Here is a 20,527-nt window from a genome sequence, read left to right on the forward strand (position 1 = left end):
AAATAAATAAATAAATAATAAAAACATCAACAAATAAATACATAAATAAATGAAGCCAGCCATTTAGCGGTTATTCAGTATTAAACTAACATGACAGGTGATACCAATTGTTTTATTTGTTATTTTCAAAGCGGTGTCTCGTTCTGAGCCGTGATGACCCCATCAATGATTGCTAATTAGTTAGTCGTCAGGGAGGCGAGATGGTCATATGAGCAGTGTCCGCACAAGAATGGTTTGATTAGCCCCCTCCAGGGAGATGGTCCCAACCATGGCAACCCGTCCGAACAACCGCACCACCCGGCCGCAACCCGAAGCCGCCACACACACACACACACACACACCCCATTGCATATTATCGTTCACATCCAGACATAGAAACAGGTCGATGGCCTGCCTTTGCAAATAGTATCGCACAATGTACTTATTTGGGTTATTCCAGTCTGTAGTTTTGTTATACAAGAACCAACAATGAATCCTTCACAACAACCAGTCAAGGCAATAAGCAGCATTGAACTGAAAAACAATGCAACATATGCGGCGTCTATTAACTGCTAAAATCTGAATCCTGTGACTTAAAAACGGTAACAGAGATAACTAAAATTAAAAGGCCCTTGCCATGAAGACCACAAAGCCCCTCGTTTACCACCTTACCTTGACGGCTAGTGGCCCCGAGATGTTTCCTGTCATCTGAAAGGCACCAGAAAGTTAGCTGTCACCAGATCCAGAGCGCTGACTCTTCCCTCCGCCCGCTACTACACCTGTCACTCTACCTGCCCGTGTCACATTACGCAAAGGCCTTATCAATAACCTCGTAGGCCCGCCTGGCGGTAAGCGATGATGTCACCAGCGGCTCGCACTCGGCAAACCATTGGCCCACTTGTTCATGTATATAAACCACAAAGGAGCAGGTGCCTCGCTCACAGTCGCACTGATAATGATGTAGACCTCGGTACTTTGTACAGTTCAGCGCAAATAACATAAATCTTCACAAATTGTATATTTCAAAGTCCATCAACTCTGGAGAGCATTTGTGACAGGCAAAATGTTTTTTTTTTCTGGCTGATTCACATGATGGATTGGACATCAGTGAATGCAAATGAGATGACTGAAGCCCTTCATCTGCAAGTTCCCGGATGAGCTGAAGCGTTCCATGTTCCTATAGCACCCAGAGTATACAGTATTTTTTTAAACTATGTTCATTGTGCACGCTCACATCATATGTATGTGTGTGTGTGTGTGTGTGTGTGTGTGTGTGTGTGTGTGTGTGTGTGTGTGTGTGTGTGTGTGTGTGTGTGTGTGTGTGTGTGTGTCCCAAAGAGAGGCTTAGGTTAAATTGTTAATGAGGCCTCGGCCTTGCTGGTCTTCGGGGTAAAAAGATGAGAAGGAGGACTAATTAAAATCCTCTTTCCCACATGACACACACACACACACACACACACACACACTTCACCCTGAGACCGTCTCAAGCAACACTTTCACTACCTCTGACATTAGTGCAAAACCACAGAAAAGGCATGGAATCCTTTATAGCACCGTATTGTCCAGTGCATAAGACGCACCGGAGTTTAAGGCGCACCCCAATGAATGGTGTATTTTAAATGTGTTTCCATATATAAGGCACAACTTCAATGAATGAAAAAAGTTTTCCAAATATAATATACAAATCTATAAAACTTTACCAAATATAAGGCACACTACATCATGAGGCGCTGCAATAGAGACTGGGGTTACGGCCTACTTCTTCTAAAGGGGGAAATGGAGTAGCTGGCTGCTGATAATATGTGCGAGACCCGTTGTGGCTCAAGATAACTCCAAATATAAGGTGCACCGGATCATAAGGTGCAGGGTAATCTTTTGAAGAAAAGGAAGGCTTTTTAGTGTGCCTTGTTCAGCGGAAAATACGGTACTTATTCTGTCAGTCTTATGTGAGAGGTTTTGTTAAAAGAAAAAAAAAACATTGAGATGGATGAAGCAATCTTGGTCACATGATTCGCCAGGGTTTACTGTCTGCTGAACGTTTAGTTGTGTCGATGCCAATTTTAGCTGCGCTAGCTCTTTAAACACATCGCTGAGTGATCTGCGGCCAGATTAATTACGGTAATTGAGTTCATACCCATCACAGTAAGCGCACTGTACCAACTGCGAGGCTTGCCTCAGTAATGAGCGTCTTCATTAGCCTTGTGAGCCATGCTAACACAATAACATCTTTGTCACCACTGTTACACAAGAGCAACAGTCCAACTAATGAGGCCCAATGAGCAATGGCAGCTGGTGATAAATGTATCCCAATCACTTGGGTTGGTTGTCTTCATTTGGGAGCTCCAAATAAATTCTAATATGGTTACATGTGCATAACTCTGCTATTTTCGATGTACTCTATCAGCCTTAAACTACACTAAGGTATAAATAAATAAATACATAAATAAATAAATAAATAAATAAATAAATAAATAAATATAAAAAAGCTATCTAGTTAGCTAGCTAGCAAGATAGCTAGCTAGCTAGCTAGATAAATAAATAAAACACTTTTTCAAGAGTGTGAAAGATGTATATCAATATCAAGGGGGCTAACATACATACATACACGCACACACTGGTATGTGATGGACAAGAAAGTCTCCCCATAAGATGATTTTATATCATCTTCAGTTCCTTCAAGAGACCTTGTTTCCATATTGGTTTTGTATGTGTGCGTGTGTGTGTGTGTGTGTTTCCAATTTGCATGACAGCCTTTACCTCTTTCTTCCTGTTGTTGCTCTCCACGTGGCGCAAGTTGCTTTTCACTTTCAAAAACTCCACAGATGAGGCCTCCTGAGGGGGCTTCGGTGCCGGATAGCACGGGGGTGGCGGCGGGAGTGGAGGAGAATGTGGGGGAGGCGGAGGGGGATATGCGGGCGGTGGTGGTGGGAGTGTTGTAACGGGGTCGTGACTCTTCTTGGGCTTGTCAGAGTCTATGTCTGGGTTAAGCATGTCCATGTATGCTTGCATGTCAGATATGGCCGTCTCCGATGCACCTGAAGAAGAAAAAGAGAACCCTTGTTTCATTCGTGTGTGCATGGACGCCATATTTTGAAGGAGGCTAACTCAAGATTTCATTCGGTGAAACACGGCATGATAAGAAAAGTTCATGAATTGAAACCTCGAACAAACATTCTTGAATTTACTTCAAGTTAAAGTTTCAGTTTACTGTTTGGCCACTAGAGAGCAGCACCATTATTACACCTTTCAGTTAAACTACAGTAAGACAATCTTCACCTTAAGCAACCTTTGAAAGCAGGGGTAGATGAAACATAAGAAGATTATAATTTGTATTAGTATAAAAGTTGACCTGTGTGTGCGGCTGTGTTCAGCTGCGTCCCTCGAGACAATGTTAAGCTGCTCCTCTTCTCCCCGGTGCTGGACTGACTGGAGATGTCCGACTCATAGTTAGATAAGGAACTGGCTGGCGAACTTATGTCAAAGTGGGCCGATTGGCTGGTCGGGGGCATGGTGGTATTGGGGGACGAGAGGCCCGAATCCTGCTGCTTGTTTTCAGGTTCCTTGCACTCCAGGTCGAGCGAGGGGTCGCGAGACAAAACCCGGTGCTCCACACTCTGTTGAATGATGCCAACATTACTTTTCTGGATTGTAGATAAATATTTAACTTTTAGACTCCATTTCTCAAGGGCTGGGGAGCGGGGGTCTAAAATATGAAGAACAGTCGCCCGTCGCTGCTTTCAAATGAAGTCCCGGAAAGAGAAGCGGCAGGTTCACGTCATCGCTCACCATGTTCTCAACGGTGCGCAAATATTTGGCGCACTGGATATGTCCGTTGTATTCAGCAAGGTCCGCCCCCGTGAAGCCATCCTGGTCCCTGATGCCCAGATCCACCCCATTGACCACCAGAATCTGACAGCACTGGAGGTGGATAGGAATTATATATTAGTTGCCTGAAAAAAGACAGCTCGGATAGGTCTAGCACCCCCCGCAACTCTTGTGAGGATAAAGCGGATCGGAAAAGGGATGGATGGTACATCAAGCTACTCCTCATCTTTCTTTCAATAACAGTAACAAGGGGTGTCATGAGGCTATCATCCAATTCTTTCCAGTAATCTCATCTAACGCGTCAAGCAGGATACATCGATCGCGATTGACGAATAGCTTGCGGATTGCTCACAAGTCAATCGTGAGGGATGTAGTGGAAAAACACAAACAAACACACACAAACAAACATGTGTGTGCCTGTGTGAATGTAATTCGTTAATTAACTCATTCACTGGCAGACGATGTGCAAAAATGTGTCCACTCAAGTGCCAGGGTTTTTGTTATTTTCCACTCAAAATGCCGGACCCACAGAATATTGAGTTTTAGGACTACATAAACATTCAATGCAGCGTAAGAAACTTTAGACTCTCTTCTTTCATAAAAAAAAGAGTTAATTCCTAAATTATATGGGTCTGGAGTTATCTGAGCTTGAAATGGGGGCGGCTGTACGAAATACAATATAATACATAAATATTTATTTAAATAACGCTTCAACAACAGCTGAAGCTGTAACAAGGCGCGAGCATGGACAAAAGGCAAATGCTGCCCCCTCGTGGAAGGGAAAAACATTGCCAGAGGTCTGACCAATGCTTCATAGGCACCTCCCGCAAGAAAAAACAAAACCCGACAAATTCGGGAATGGCGCTCCACGTCACACTTTTTAATTCCCAAATAAATTTGGAGATGGCAGCGAATGAATTAATTAGTTATGTAATTAATTTGTTTATTTATTTGTTTTGTTAATGCACACTCCACCCTAATCATCCTATTAACCACACAATCACAGAGGATATAATAAATAAAATAAAATCAACCAAAATCGAAAAGTGAAGCAATGATAGCGCGTGACCTGCATCACCAGAAGTTGTTAGCGCTCAACAGACTGCAATCGTAGCGAGTCATCAAAGCTGTCGCAACATGTCTTTTATTGTTATTATTTTTCTCATTCAACGTTTGTTTTAATGTACAATCCACCAAGGGCAAAGAACGGGAATGTCAAACAGATATTGTTCAAACTCCTACTGTGATTAATAAAAATAAAAATAAGAACATTAAAGTCCATAGTCCACCTGACCAGACCAGATAAAGGGAGCCAAAGTAGACTCCAGATTATTAAAAACAAAAAATGGTAGTTATGCATATAAACTGAAGTGACAATGTCAATGTCTTTTGTTTTTACTTCAATGTCAAAATAACACTCGTACTCGCCTCAAGTTCACCGTTCTCTGCGGCGTCATGCAGGGGGGTTCCTCCCCAGTTGTCCGTGACAATCTCGCCACCGTGCAGCAGTAACCAGCTGAGAACTTTTGCATGACCACGGCTGGCCGCGAAGTGCATGGCTGTGGCCCCGTCGCCATCCTTATCCATCAGGCTGATCTCTGTGAAACTCATCTGTAGAAACAGGTTTTTATTTTAAACTACCCGAGAAATGATTTCGGATTAAAAATTGCTTAATTAGAGGACAACCGACACCTCCTGACAAGTTATGTCCATAATTTGTAAAATCACTTCAAATGACTTCTACTGACCGCATTTTACAAAGATTCCACCGTATATAGCTATATTTTACAGTTTAAAATTCGCGCTGAATATTCATCAAGTCTTGTTTTCGAGTTGATGACGATGCCGGAAGTGACGTCACATTGTGAACTCCCATGACCGAGAAAGCGATACACAATGCATTTTGGGTACTTTGTTTCGTCTAAAAACACTGTGTTGATCATTAAATTAGAAGGAAAACTACATAAATAACGCGATGGTGAATTGTTGTGTGGCAGCCAATTGCGGTAACATGCATAAAGAAAGTTTACGTTGACACAAATTCCCAGCGGACAAACCAGCCATTTCCAACGGACCAGAGCACATTTGACAAGATGTTTCCATCCACCCGTACCAGCCAAACAATGACGGTGTTGTGGCCCATTTGGGAAGCAGCGTGCAGGGGTGTCATCCCATCATTGGCTCTGATGAGCGAATCAGCTCCGCAGTCCTTGACCAGGTACTGGATCACTTCCAAATGGCCTTCCTGGCAAGCCAGGTAGAGGGGTGTGGCACCATTCTTCGTTTGGGAGTTGATAAAACTATCACGGGAAGAGACAGTGAGGAAGTTAAATTAAGATTCATCCAGGCCTGATTGTAAAGTGAGTGGATGTAAATGATGGGGCAGGATGGCCTCCTTTCATTCGCCTAAATAAGAACAAAGGAAATGTTAATACGGGCCTAACTGTTTAAGTAAGCCATTTAACCTGTTTGACGTTGTACTTTAATCAGCAGCTCGGGCGATCAACAAGGGGAACAACATTGGTGGAAAAAGATTGTCTTTTATGATCCAGTTTTGGCAAGAAGATATTTGTCCTACCACGTTTCACAAATGGAAAATCTGTAGTCAAACACGCATGACGTTATTGTCACTGTCCTACTAGCTGATAATGTTAGAGATTGAAAATAGGAATCAAACCAACAAAGCTAGAGCTTACAAATTATAGGGCTAATGCAGTGGTTCTTAACTTGGATTCGTTCGAACCCTGGGGGTTCGTTGAATCGGTCTGAGGAGTTCCATGGGTGCTCTGTTGTGGAAGGTAAGGTTAATTGTTTATGAAATGCCCACTTGACCATCATTGGCTGAACATGATCACACGACATTGCTTGTACAACCAGTGCTGTGGTAATTTTAGTTCACTTATAATAATAATAATAATAATAATAATAATAATAATAATAATAATAATAATAATAATAATAATAATAATAATAAATTTCATTTATAAGCGCCTTTCAAAAGTCTCAAGGTAACTTTACAGTCACAGGACAAGATTTTCTGTGGGTGAGCAGCAGCAGCCACACGCACCAGCGTTCACTCAACCCGGAAGTAACTCAAGTAGATACAGTAAAGTCTCGTTATATCGATATCGGATATATCGATAGTCCCGGTTATATCGATACTATTTCTATGCACGCACGGAGAAAATTACATGCAAACAGGTTCGGATATATCGATAGTCCCGGTTATATCGATATTTTTTCCGACTCCCTTGAATATCGATATAACGAGACTTTACTGTACTTAGTAGTCAACGTGTGGCTGACGTGATAATGCAAAAAATGACACATCGCTTGAAATTGAAAGTACTTTTTCCTATTTTTAATCAGTTTGATTTTTTTTTATATGTTGAATTTGGAAAAAAATATTTATTTTTCACTCATGAACGGTTCAGCAAATGTGCTAGGAATAAAAAATAAATAACAAACAATAACAAAAACAACATTTACATTTAAAATGTAATTAAAAAAATAAAATTAGATTTATAATGTAATTTTACATTACAGTTAAAACTTATTTAAAAATAAAATGTAAAATTAAAAATAAATGTAAAATGTAATTTAAAATTAAAACAAAAATTACATTTAAAGTTAAATTAAAAATTACATTAAAAATTCATTTAAAAATTACATTCAAATTGACATTTTAATTTAACTAAAATTACATTTCACTAAAATTTAATTGAATCAAATAATTTACAATGAATTAAAATTAATCAAAATTAATTACAATTAAAATAACAATAAGAGTAAGAGTAAGAGTAAGAGTAAGAGTAAGAGTAAGAGTAAGAGTAAGAAAGCCTTTAATAGTCCCACAACTGCAAAATTTGCAACAATTGGGAAATAGGCAAGTTCACTATAGTTGGGTTCACGACCTCTAAAAAGATTAAGAACCACTGAGCTGATGACTGTCACGTTGATGGTTATCATCGTAGTCATTTAATAACATGTCGCAAAAGATGATTGCTAACACAAAAGACTTAGATGTGACAACATCCACCCAATTCACCAACAAACATGCAAACAAATCTCAATGTCATTTCCTACTTCAGCAGTTTGTTCGATCTTGTGTCAGCAATCATCTTAAGGACGACCAAGTGTACAGTCGGTGAAGTTTGCTATTCAAACAACAATGCAAAACATTTAGACAAAGCCTCAAAAAACAAACATATGTAAACCTCCCTGAGTACTTAATAAAAACAAAGAAGAAAAAAAGATGCTTAGTTGAAACAAAGATGCTCGGTTCTTTGTTTATGGCAACAGATTTTCTTCTAGTAGCTGTCGATGATATTCTACCTCAAATCTTGAGTCTCCCTCCCCCTGCTTTTTTTTCTTTTGTCGCGAGGTTCTTAGCCGAGCATACCGAGAAAAAAAAATCCCATATCTTGTATTTATCCTTGCCCTACACAGGGAGGTCAGGGAGTGACCAGGCACTTCCCCACTAAATCTTCTAAAGTTGCGCTTTATCTGGACACGGGCAAATGAGTAATGAGTCTTCCTAAGAGGATTACCACTCCAATGGCTTTCCCAGACTGGCTCTGTGCTTAATGGAGGGTTAGCACTGCATGGTGAAGGTGGCTCGGGTATGTGATGACTCGCCACAGACAAGGTGGGGGAAAAAAGTGAAAGGCGCCAAACCCAGTCAATCTTCTACTTGATAGGATGTATCTCAAGACAAATGCACTGCTGTTAAAAAAAAAGGCCCTACATTGAAGTGAAATATGGACAGGTCGACAGGATGTTGTGCGACAACACCTCAAAGTGGAGTCACATTCTGAAATGAATACAATTCCAACGAGGTGCTACGAGGTCATTCATCTTGAGTTTGTTAGTCAAGTCACTGACTAACAAACTCAAGTGATATCGGATCATTACAGACTGACTGGCTTGACCTCCCTAAATAATGCAGGATGTTTTGGGAAAATAACACATTTAACAGTGTATGATATCCTATGAGGGGAAAATGACACAATTTCAGAGTCTATGGCTCTACCTTTTAAGTCTATCTAATATAGTGCTTCATTTCATGACTGATTATGCTACGTAACCTCTTTTATGACAACAGCTATGGACTCATAACCTGTGAAGCTGTTGGCTTTGCGTCACAAGGGTTGAAAGTGACTATGCCGTAGGCTATGAAAACACGGACTGATTTATTTTTAAACCTTCCACGGATCCTATTAACACAATAAACTGTCCATTGTCTTAGCTGCTATCGCTAAAAGGGTTAAACGGGCTCTGCAATCATTTTGGTCTGGTAAAAAATGTGTCCACTCCACTTTTGTGCTTGTCACTTGAATTCTAGGACGACATAAACATTCAATGCAGCATAAGAAACTTTTGACTCTCTTCTTTCATCAGAAAAAAATAGTTAATTCCTAAATGATATGCTTCTGGAGTTATATGAGCTTGAAATGAGGGCGGCTGTCCAAAATACAATGCAATACATACATATTGATTTATTTAGCGCTTTAACAACAACTGAAGCGGGAACAAAGCACTAACATGGGAAAAAAGGGAAATGTTGCCCATTGTGGAAGGGAAAAACATTGACAGAGGTCTGGCCAGCGCTTCATCGGCACCCGAGCAAAAAAAAATCAAAACTCAAACAAATTCGTGAATCGCGCTCCACGTCATATTTTCAATTCCCGAAAAAAAACTGTCAATGGCAGTAAATGAGTGAATGAACAATGTTTTTTTTTAAAGGACGGATGACGCACTGACAGGTGGGTTTCTCATTCGTCAGTGTAATCGTCATTAACCGGGTTGAGCACCGACGGACCCCTCAGTGCGTCACTAATGCTGATGACTGACAGAATGATACCTTACCCATCTCGCGTGTTTATTCACTGTTACCATTTAAATCACATTGGATTTTTCATCTGTTGGAACAAAGTTTTTTTATTTACATTGTCTTAGTTCAGGTAGAGATTGATAGGCTGACGAAAGAAGGACTGGTAGTCTACTGAAATTTACTATCGGAAGTGTAGTTTAAAAAAAACTAACTGCCCCCTAATGATTTGGCTTGAAAAAAAATGACAGACTGATGAGGTCAGACGGATCAACAAAACTTTGACTCTATCTGATCTAATGATTTCTTGGTCAGACCTACAAGCTATCAGCATGAATCTCACTCTGGAGCTCTTCATTGTAATTGTGGAAGAGCAGACATCCAAACGAACATATCAAGGAATTATATTGACTATCTGGAATCTTATTCGTGTTATTTCTGTCAAATAATTGACAGAAAAAGCTAAGTGTTGTGAACCCCTGATCACTGACAATGGAATTTATCCACCTGGACTTTGGCGGTGTGTTGTAAATCTTGCACTCATAAAACACAGTCTCCAAATAGAAAGGATATGCCGCTTGAGTGGGCAAGGGGAAGGAAGGTCACATAATCAAATGTATACTTAAAAAAATTTAAAAAAAATGTCACAAAGATGAAAAAAAACTTTATTTGAACCTTGGCGTATAAAGAGCAAGAGCACTGAGGGCACGACGAATGACGGGGCTGTTAAAATATAACATGCCCATCTCGGTTTCATGCTCAAACAAAAAAGCAAGCTAATGACCCCATGACTTACCACCAAAACTAAGTGTTTCATTCTACAGCACCACTAAATAATGAGCCACAAAAAGGTCATGTATAATATGCCACTATAATCTTTGATGATGTAACGCGAACGTTATCCTTCCAATTGCTCAACTAGAATAAACCTGAGCCATCCAGCAACCTCTTAAAACCTCTTGGATATAAATTTGGTGCTCGTAATAAATCCTGAAATAAGAATACTTATCTCGCCGCCGCAAACAATACCAGCGGCCAGTTTGAGCTTTGGCTATTCAAACGTATTTGCTTTCCTCATTAGCTTATCGCAGGTTGGTGCTACTGTGTGTCGCTGTGGAGATGGTGACAAAACAGCAAGGAGGGGGGGGGGGGGGGGAATGAATGAGGCCCCGGCTCTCAGGGAGCTGTTTTCCTGCACGGGGCTCATGAAAGTTTCAGCAGCTAAGCAACTACTGAGAGGGGCCATTAGAAAACATTTGAACATTTTTAGAATGTACAACAGGGGTCCCAAACCATTTTTGCCCCACGGCCCGGTTTAATGTTGGACAATATTTTCAGAGATACAACATAATGATATGATACTCTATGACCTGAATGAAAACTGTGGTATTTTCTAAAGATAACAATAAGCGAATCATGACACAAGGACCGTCCTGTCTGACGTCAAAACTCTGGTGGCTGTGTGTGGTTTTTGTCCCGGCCGTGGAACAGTGGGCCAGCTCTACACGCTTTGCATGTCCTCTTGGGTGCATGAGAATTTGCCCGACCAGTCGAGATGTGCTTTGTGGAGAAGCCATTTGACCGTCTCTCTCGGGGAGTTCTGTGGGGGGTGCTTTGGGAGTATGGGGTAAAGAAACCCAAGATACATTCGGTCCCGAAACGACCAATGTCAGGATTTGATCCGCATTGCCGGCAATAAGTCGGAATCGTTTCCAGTGAGTGTCGGGCTCCGCCAAGGCTGCCCGTTGTCACCAATTCTGTTCACAACCTTTATGGACAGAGTTTCTAGGCGCAGCCGAAGCGTTGGGGGGCTGCGTTTTGGTGGCCTCAGTATAGCATCTCTGATGTGGTATTGTTGAGGCCTTCAAGCGGGGCTCTCCAACTCTCCCAGAAGTGTTTCACAGCTGAATGTGAAGCAGTTGGGATGAGAATCAGAGCACTTAAATCAGAGACAATGGTTCGCAGTCCGGAAAGGGTGGAGTGCCTAGGGGAGATCTTGCCCCAAGTAGAGGTGTTTAAGTATCTAGGAGTCTGGTTCACGAATGAGACGTGAAGGGAGCGAGAGATCGACAGGCGGATCAGTGCGGCGTCTGGTGTGAATAATAATAATAATACATTTCATTTATCAGCGCGTTTCAAAACTCTCAAGGACACTTTAGGCTCATAGGCTCAAACTGAATATACTGGAAATTCAAAAATTATTTTTCATCTAACAGTGCTTTGCCCCCTAACACCACCCCCAAAAACCTAAAATCTCCACTCTTTTGCTAAACAAAGCCAAATAGCTCCGCTGTTTTCTGATAAGCTGCCTGAACTTTGCCGAACCGCAAATGACCCCACCACTGGTTGGGATGAGGTCGGCTTGTGATTTGTGCTGTTTTGGTGTTTGTAACTCTTCTTTGAAAGAGAAACTCCGCCTCCTTAATGTGTTAGCAGTGTCCATGGCAATCATTCTGTCGGGTGTTATCTCTGAAAACCATGATCGGGTCTGTCTCGGCACCGATTAAGGACAGTAATTGTCAAGTGGCACTAGCACAACAACAACAATAAATCCACCTTCTGATATTAATTAGACACAGTGCGGTCTGCTACGTTTGATACTATCCACTATATGGACAATATATTGATACAAGGAATTGTACAGCACTGGGTGATTTGTCAAACTCCAACTTCAACCACAAATCCTGTTGGAGATGAAGTAGAACGGAGAGCGTGTGGTCAGGCTCTCTCAACCAACATTAAAAGTCACCCTACTCTTATCGTCGATACACATATTGCAAATAATACTTCTGGATACTGTAAGACGCATAAGTACCACATGAAAGTTGCAGTGTTTTGAACAGACATAAAGCTCCAAGAGGGTATTTTCCTCCAAAAATGGATTTAAGTATTTAGATTGCAAAACAGGAATCTGAAAAGCACAGTTCAGCCTGGTCAGTGCCAGACAATAAAGCACATTTGCCAGCATGAGCCTCAAAAGCTTATTCACTTTGGTGTATTTGCAACAGCCCTGACTTGTTTACAGCAGAGTCGACTCTCAGACCAAGTCATAGCTTTTTTTGTGAGCAACGATGCAATGTAACAGACGTGTGAGGATGTTTGTACTTTTTCCAGTAATTCCTTGCATGTTTTTTTCAGGTTCAATTTTGCCAAGTAGGTTTGCCCCATTGCAAATATTACTCTTTATGAGAACCTAAAGTGCAGTCTTCCATTGAACCAAGATAACCCATTTTTAAATATGAAAAATCAGAGATAGCCATGGCCACACTTTGTCACTCAATTACCACCCTCACACCGAGGGATGCTCCCCCCCCCCCCCCCCCGCCTTTTTTTCAAATGGTGTTCAAAGCACGATAATCAATACACGATAAACAGTGTGGTAAGATTAATCGCATTTAAATTCAGCCTCTATGTCATCTTGGAGTGTAAAAGGTAAAGGCTTGTTTTGAAAAGACCAACAAAAGGACTCATCGACCCCTGCGGAGATAAAACCGACTGATTGTTCTTACTTTGGGCTGTGTCCCAATAACAGTCGGAGTGAGGACAGGTCTCCCTTGGCAGCGGCGTAGTGAACAGGTAGAGCGCCCGTGTCAGTCGCAGCCCCGGGGTCCACCTCTCCGCTCTTGAGCAGCCAGTCTGTAATTTCATGATGACTGAAGCGGGATGCCAGGTGGAGAATGGTGGCGCCAGAACTGTCTTTGTCCTGGAACCGAAACACAGTGGCAGCTTTCGCATATCCTCAACATACCGCCTATCCAAAAGTGTGATTGCTGCAGTCAGGCAGGTTAAATGACAAATTTCTCAGAAATAAACTCATGACCTGAAAGGTCATCTTGTACTGAACAATGCGGAGAAAACAAACTAAAAGGGCTAAATTACAAATTAGTCACTTGGAACAAGGCCATCGGATTTATTGACGGTGACTTAATTATTATCCAACAGGGTTAAATATTAAACTACAATGGTATGCTGCATGGGTCCTAGGACATATTCTGATCAAATTGTCATTCCCCCAAAAAAAATCTTAGTAGAAACATATACAGAAGATATGCTGGTTTTGAATCAAAAAGTAATTCTCCAAAGTGATGTTTTGGGGGTTCAATTTCAAAACATCACCAAAAAATGGATCATTACAGGATCAGGGGCGACACAGTCAACACTTGTTGACCCCATCATGTTCACTTGGGGCGAATACGCTGGTGGGATGTATATACGATGATCACATTCTTCCATATTTCTATCCCTCATCAGTCCAGACTTACGACTCGATTGTACGGGTGCTGAAATTTCCACTAAATCCCGGTGTGGTTTTTCACAACTAGTCGAGACGGCTTAATTCTTCCAGTAGCCACCCCACTCACCTCTGGCCGACATCCACCTTGGGTCAGCAGCCACTGTAAGCACGCCAGGTTACCCGTGGCTGCAGCATCGTGCGCGGGAGTCGCCCCATTGTTGGCCAAACAGTGGCCCGGCAGCCCGGCTTCCTCCACCAGGAAGCGCATGCAAGCCAGTTTGCCCGCCCGGGCAGCGTGGTGGACGGCGGAAGCCCCAAGTGAGTCCTTCACGTCCTTCGTGAACGATTTTGTTACCAATTGCGCTTTGAGGGTTGGCACGTCACCTTGTCTTGCGGCCAGCAGCGTCCGCTCCCCCTCGACGACCATGCCTGTGCTGCAGGCTGCGGAACCACCGCCCCCTCCTCTTGATTCCTTCCTTCCTTCCTTTTTTTCCGTTACACTTGAGGGGAGAACATCGGCGTTTGAAACCCGTTCATCGTATGACCACTCAATATTTCCCTGGATCCTCTTAAAGTCAGTCCATCACTTTCAGTAGTTTCAACTTCGAAACTGACCTGCACGCGCACCTGTTGCTCAGGCTAGCTTATTTGACTGTCATCGACTCCTTCGCCCAGTTTGTTTTTCAACAAGTCGTCTCATGTACTTCGGAGAGTATTTTTCCTCTTCTGGCAGATGGCGACATGGGACTGAGCGCCTGTTAAATAATCCATCAGGGGGAGGATCGCTGAGCTTGTTATAGGTTAGTTGCGTTTGGGAAAATCGGCTCACCAGTTAAAGCGACAGTGCGAAATCTATTAACCCGAAAAGTCTGAGGGACAAACCATGTCATTTTTTGGTTGACCAAAATATCGTTTCTTTCTCTGGAATTAAAACAACAACCGTAATTCATTTGTCATTATATGGCTGTGCCAGCGTACTCACTCATGTACTGTATGTATGGAAGATAGGCATCAATTTGCTTGTCGTTTGAGTCAATGTTCTTGTTTGTCGAATGTATTGTGCATTCTTTTCGCACCGACTAAAATGGTATGTTCCTTACTTCCGGTTGAAGTGACAAACTATTTAAAGCCAACGTTTTATGAGCGATAAGATTTAGATTTTTTTCTTCCTTTGGTCATCCTCCTTAGGCATATAGATTCAGTTTGTGACAAAATGAAACTATGAAAATATTTTTTCTTTTCAGTAAATCAAAGTTCCGTGGCCTGGCACAGTAGTGAAAAAGTACAATTCATCAGGTGAAACATCGCCATAAACTAGCAAATTCCAAAATGATGCATCGCTTAAATTCGCCCAGGAATAATTTGATTAACATGACAGAATTTGAAATGGCCAGCCACTTAAAAACAATGCTGTGTGTTTCCTTGTTCGTAAGTATATAATGTGATCCTCACACGTTTAGGTTTGCCTCGCCTAAGTGCAAACAAAACATTTTGAACACGATGGAACCTGGCCACCTGCTTCATTGTTCATCGGGGTCTTGTAATTCTTTGTGTCACCAAACGGTGGCAGGAAAGCTAAATACTGTACAGTATATTCACAGAAGCATAATTGGAAAGGATTTCTCCAAGCAAACGTTACATCACTCATGGGCATTGATTTGCTTTTTTAAAATGTGTTTTTTTTCGAGAGTATAATTCCAAATCTATCACCACTGTATATATTATGAAACGTGTATGTCACATGTCATCTAAGATCAAGTAAAGGCAAACTACCGTTTAAGAATTTGTGCTGCTGCGCTACTTATGAAATGCTTATGAAACGTAAAGACTATGACTTTGGGTTCAATTATTCACTTTAATTTTAAAAGGCTTATATTGGTAGTACAAAAATTGTCTTTTCTTCCACCCCTGCTTCCGAAGCCAGTCACATTATTGTACATGGTGGGGTCAGGATGCATTTGGGTGTGGGTTGGAGCTGGTGTGTGATTCGGGGGGTTAATATATGAGACTCGTGCCCGACGCGTGCCTCTCCGCACCATCTGTCACACAGGCCCAACTGTCATTTTCACCTTGCTCCAGTGGGAACCCGCGGGAGGGGGTTCGAAAGGGGGGGGGGCTGTGTTTCCCACGAGAGCCTTGACTAATTGTACAAGAAAATGGCCAATAAGTGCTCCCTGGTGAGATTCACGAGCACACATAATTAATGGTAAATTTCGACATCGGGAAGAGTATTCGTAGACATTGACACTTTTCTAAAATGGTCTTATAAAAATGTATACGAGGGGAAGTATGTTCACACTAGATCTGGTAACCACCACATTTGTCTGTTGGTGTGGAAAATAACGCGTCTGTGCGGTTTAACCATCGTATTTGTGAGTTAATATTTATTTTATAAGGTTTCTATCGAACATGGCATAGAACAGTACAATGCACCCCTACACCGACTTTCCCCCAAACGCGGTTAAGTGAGCACGGCAACTTGATTTATTTTCAAAAATACATTCAAGCTGTAAACACTTTCCCGATTGAAATTCTTTAATACATTTAAATGAAATGTTTTCGATAACTTTTGTCAATAAATACCTAAATCAAAACGACATCGTAACGGCCTGTAAATAGTAAGTCTTTTTAAATATTGTATTGTTTTATATGACGTTTTTACATTTTTGAATAATATAATAGGCTTCTTGCGTCCCACCAGAAAGCCAAAATGATGTGGTTTAATCGCGTCGACGTGTTCATGGGAAAGCCAACGGACGATTATGCTCCACCGCGTCTGGGAACGCTGGGGATGCCTTGCACGCGTCAGGCTCGCGACAGTTATTCAAATTTCACTTCATTATTCCAAGGGCGTATGTTCCCACCCCCCGCGATTCTTTTGTGTACGCACATCTGCTACCGCCAGTACGCGGGAACGTTCAAATCGGGCCATTTCCGGTTTGAGGTCTCTCTGCTCTGCCATGCTTGTGATCGGGACCATTTCGAACGGACGCCCCAATTTCGGTCGATCTCATTGGACCGTTTGATTTCGGAGGTCAGGGAAACTCACTAAACAAAAGTCGACTGTCTTTAAATTCAAATTTTCGTGTGTATGGCGGCCATTAGTGACGAATGAATATTTCGTGACAGGACTACGTTCTCTCTAATCATTTTGTCCATCTGCAGAGCGCAGCTGTTTGGCGCGTGCCACACTCTCCTCCATTGTGGCCCATCCTGTCTACCGTTTAATTAATGGAACAAGTTATGCAAAGCGCTGGATTATTCTCGTCTCGTCCTTACTAAACAAAAGAGTGTCTACCAAGTTTTCACATCTGTTTAGGAAGTATAAAGCCGACAATGAGCTGACGCCAACCGTACAAATAAAAGAGACCACACCAAACAATCTTTATTAAAAAAAACAATAAAAAAACACAATGACACGCATAGAAAAAGCTCTTTATTCACTCATCTCTTCCTTGCACCCCATGCGTCTAAAAGTTGATTATTTATGCTTCGATCTGCTGAATGTAAAAGTAAAGCTACTTTTTGAAAATGATTTTATTGTGTTTCATCATATTCATTTGGAGGAAGGGGATTAAGTGAATATAAATGATAGGGATGGTATTCAATTTTCACATAGCACTGTGAAGTCAATTATTAAACAACATATTTGTTCTACACTGATATTGTTTGTACATTTTTGATCATTTAGGTTAACTGGAAGATATCTTACTAGCCAATTGCGAAGGTCTAATAAGGAATATGATTTATGACATCATCAGTGAAATTTACTTCATCACAAAAACCAAACCATGCACCAGAATATCTTCAATCGAGTCGGGCAGGTCTGTCACACACCTTGAAGGGTCCCTTGAAGTCTCCACGTTGGCGTCACGTGTCACCATCCCCACCGGCAAGCGGGTCAACAGTGTTCTGCAGTGTGAATTGCCACAGTGAGATTTTCTTACACTCAGTCGCGCTCATTCGGCACACGCCCACTTGACAGCGCATGCAATTGAGATGCAAGCCCTTTAGATTAAAATGTCAGTCAAGTAGTCTTAGTTATTTCGATCCATGCATTCAGTTTCGCGTATTGCTGATGGCGCATTTTCAATCAAGGGTTAAGGGTGTGTCAACAAATACAAACGAGCTACGTGTCTCCTTTACGGCCACATGGTACGTTCATCAAGCGGCAGTGAGTCCAAATTGAAAATTATGAATAATAATAATACATTTCATTTATAGCCGCTTTCCAAAACCCTCAAGGTAACCTGACAGTCACATGTTAAGTTTTTCTGCATGTGAGCAGCGGCAGACAGACCCGCCAGCCAATGCTCACTCAACCAGGAAGTAACATTAAGAGCTATAAATACACCCAACAAGCACAAAAGCAATTTAATTGTGCATTGCGTCATGGTTTGCGAATATTTGCAACTTACCACAGCGCGTTCTTGCAGCGGGGCATTTTTGGTAGTCGTCTCACTTTGAAGGCTGCCTTCATACTGAGCATCCTTTTCCACAAGATTCTCGTGGATCATCCACCCCGGACGCCTTCTTCTCTGTGGGCGTACACATTCACTGTGGCCACGCCCCCTTCACTGCTCGCCTCGAGGCTCTGTCCGACTGCAGTACAAAAACTGCATATTCATTCTATAATTCAACATTTAAAAATGTAAATTTATCGCAAAAAAATGTAAATTTATCGCAAAATTTATTTATTTATTTTATCGCATTCGTTTGACTAAATTAGATGAAAGAACACGATGCGAATCAAACTCTCTGCTGTTGCCAAGACGAAATGGGCACTTTTCAAAGAGTCTTCATTTATCATTCATTGATTTATCTTTTGGTTCATTTATTTATTCTTTCATTTTCTACTTATTTATTCATGTGTACATTTATTTATTCATTTAATTGTTTATTTTTCATTGATGTGTTTATAGTTTGCTTGTATGTTTGTTTAGTCGTGTGTTTATTTATTTATTTATTTATTTATTTATTTATTTATTTATTTATTTATTTATTTATTTCTCTTTTGGATGAACATTGTTCACCTAAAGTGTAATTAAAAATATACCTCACTAATTAATAAACGTTACATTCAAAATAACTATTTGCATGGTCATCTGAAATGAGCACAATTTATTGGAGACCATTAAAATACCCGTGAAAATGCTACATTTACATTAGACTTTGGACTTACTCTAAGTTTGACTATCTTTATATTTTTGCATGATAAATTAGAAGGACCCGAAAACACCCGTTCACGCCCCACCGGGTAGCTCTTAATGGCCCCGGTCAAACTCTGTGGATGGTCGAAACGATCTGCTGCTTTTCGTGTGCGGATTGCTCGTGCTGTCCCCGTGCTCTTCAAAACACTGCACAATGGAGGGGAACAGAATCCCCCCCCCCCCCCCCCCCAAAAAAAAAAAAAACAACAACAACAACAACAACAACAAACTGAAATTACAATTTTTGCAATGAAACTAGAATCAAAAGTAACCACATTTCAGTCGTAAATGTTGAAAACTTAAAGAGCTGTCTTATTTGCGTCGACGTATGCAGCAGCACCACCACCAGATGTTGAGTTGCGTCACTCGCTTGGCTTTTGGCTTGGCGAGCCATCTTTTGAAAGATTCAAAATCCTGTCTGGACTCTCCCTCGATCCTACTAATGCTCAGGTGAATTTGATTGCGTGGCCAACACGCAACCCACGCTACACGTCAGCCTAGCTTCACTTTGCGTCTGCAGGGCATATCAAGCCGACTTTCAAGGTCACGCAATATGTTTTGTGCATTGTTAAATCTATCCACACATTATTTGGTGATTTTTCTCTCTCTATTTTCACCTCTTGAGTTGCTTCAATTGCATTTTTAATGGTTTCCATTTAGAGCAGAAATACCTCCACCAAGGCTTTACCTCATCATTCATGGAGAGAGACTACATAATGTATATTCTAAAGAGCAATTAGACTCTTTAATATTCCACTCACTTCAACAATTCAAACGAATACATTAAAACTTCTATACAGGACGTAACTTTTTTAAATAGGTAGGTTTTGAATACATCCATGTTTCATTTAATATTACAATTTCAAATTTTGAAAACAAATCCCTATAAGCAACAGATTAAGTAATTTGTACATTTGCATGCACAAACACACACACACACACACACACACACACACACACACACACACACACACACACACACACACACACACACACACACACGCACACACATATTCACACAACCTCCCCTGAAAACATAGCAAAAAAAATATTTTAAATTTAAAAAATACTATACTCGACTTTTGCAAAATATTTGACAGACATTTGACTTAAATCGCTTTTCTACATGTCATTTCACGTTCAAACTACAAACAAAAGTGGTACAGCAGATGTTTGGTGGTCGTGGCGTTGTTTTAGGCTTGGGAAGCCCTTTGGTCCAATTTGATAGGTTGTCATACAATTGTGTGCATGGCACGGCAAGCGATAACAGCATTTCAAAAAGTTTTTTTTTCCTTTTCCATTACATTTTTTCAATATAGGCTACTACACAAAACAAGGGAAAATGTATTTTCAAGTATATTTCAAATAATTTTTGACACTGATAGAGAGTTATCTGTTGATATCTGGCTGTTCTCTTTCCCTATATATATCAGCGCCACTTTTTCGGGG

At 41.2% G+C, this 20,527-nt stretch overlaps 1 protein-coding gene across 1 annotated transcript in view; it reads right to left on the reverse strand.

Annotated features, from left to right (window-relative positions):
- The window catches only part of espn (espin), a 31,015-nt gene extending 16,380 nt beyond the window's left edge, over positions 1-14,635 (reverse strand). The window contains exons 1-7 of the mRNA XM_089009576.1: positions 13,996-14,635; positions 13,144-13,337; positions 5,918-6,104; positions 5,233-5,415; positions 3,766-3,897; positions 3,329-3,593; positions 2,737-3,014 (exon numbers count right to left, since the gene is read on the reverse strand). Coding sequence (XP_088865702.1) covers positions 2,737-3,014; positions 3,329-3,593; positions 3,766-3,897; positions 5,233-5,415; positions 5,918-6,104; positions 13,144-13,337; positions 13,996-14,295 — 1,539 coding nt within the window. The 5' untranslated portion in view covers positions 14,296-14,635. The remainder of the gene's footprint in view (positions 1-2,736; positions 3,015-3,328; positions 3,594-3,765; positions 3,898-5,232; positions 5,416-5,917; positions 6,105-13,143; positions 13,338-13,995) is intronic.
- Positions 14,636-20,527: the final 5,892 nt, after the last annotated feature.

The sequence above is a fragment of the Hippocampus bargibanti genome, linkage group LG01 (genome assembly GCF_051943395.1).
Source record: "Hippocampus bargibanti isolate YZ-2025 linkage group LG01, ASM5194339v1, whole genome shotgun sequence".
Lineage (NCBI taxonomy): Eukaryota > Metazoa > Chordata > Actinopteri > Syngnathiformes > Syngnathidae > Hippocampus > Hippocampus bargibanti.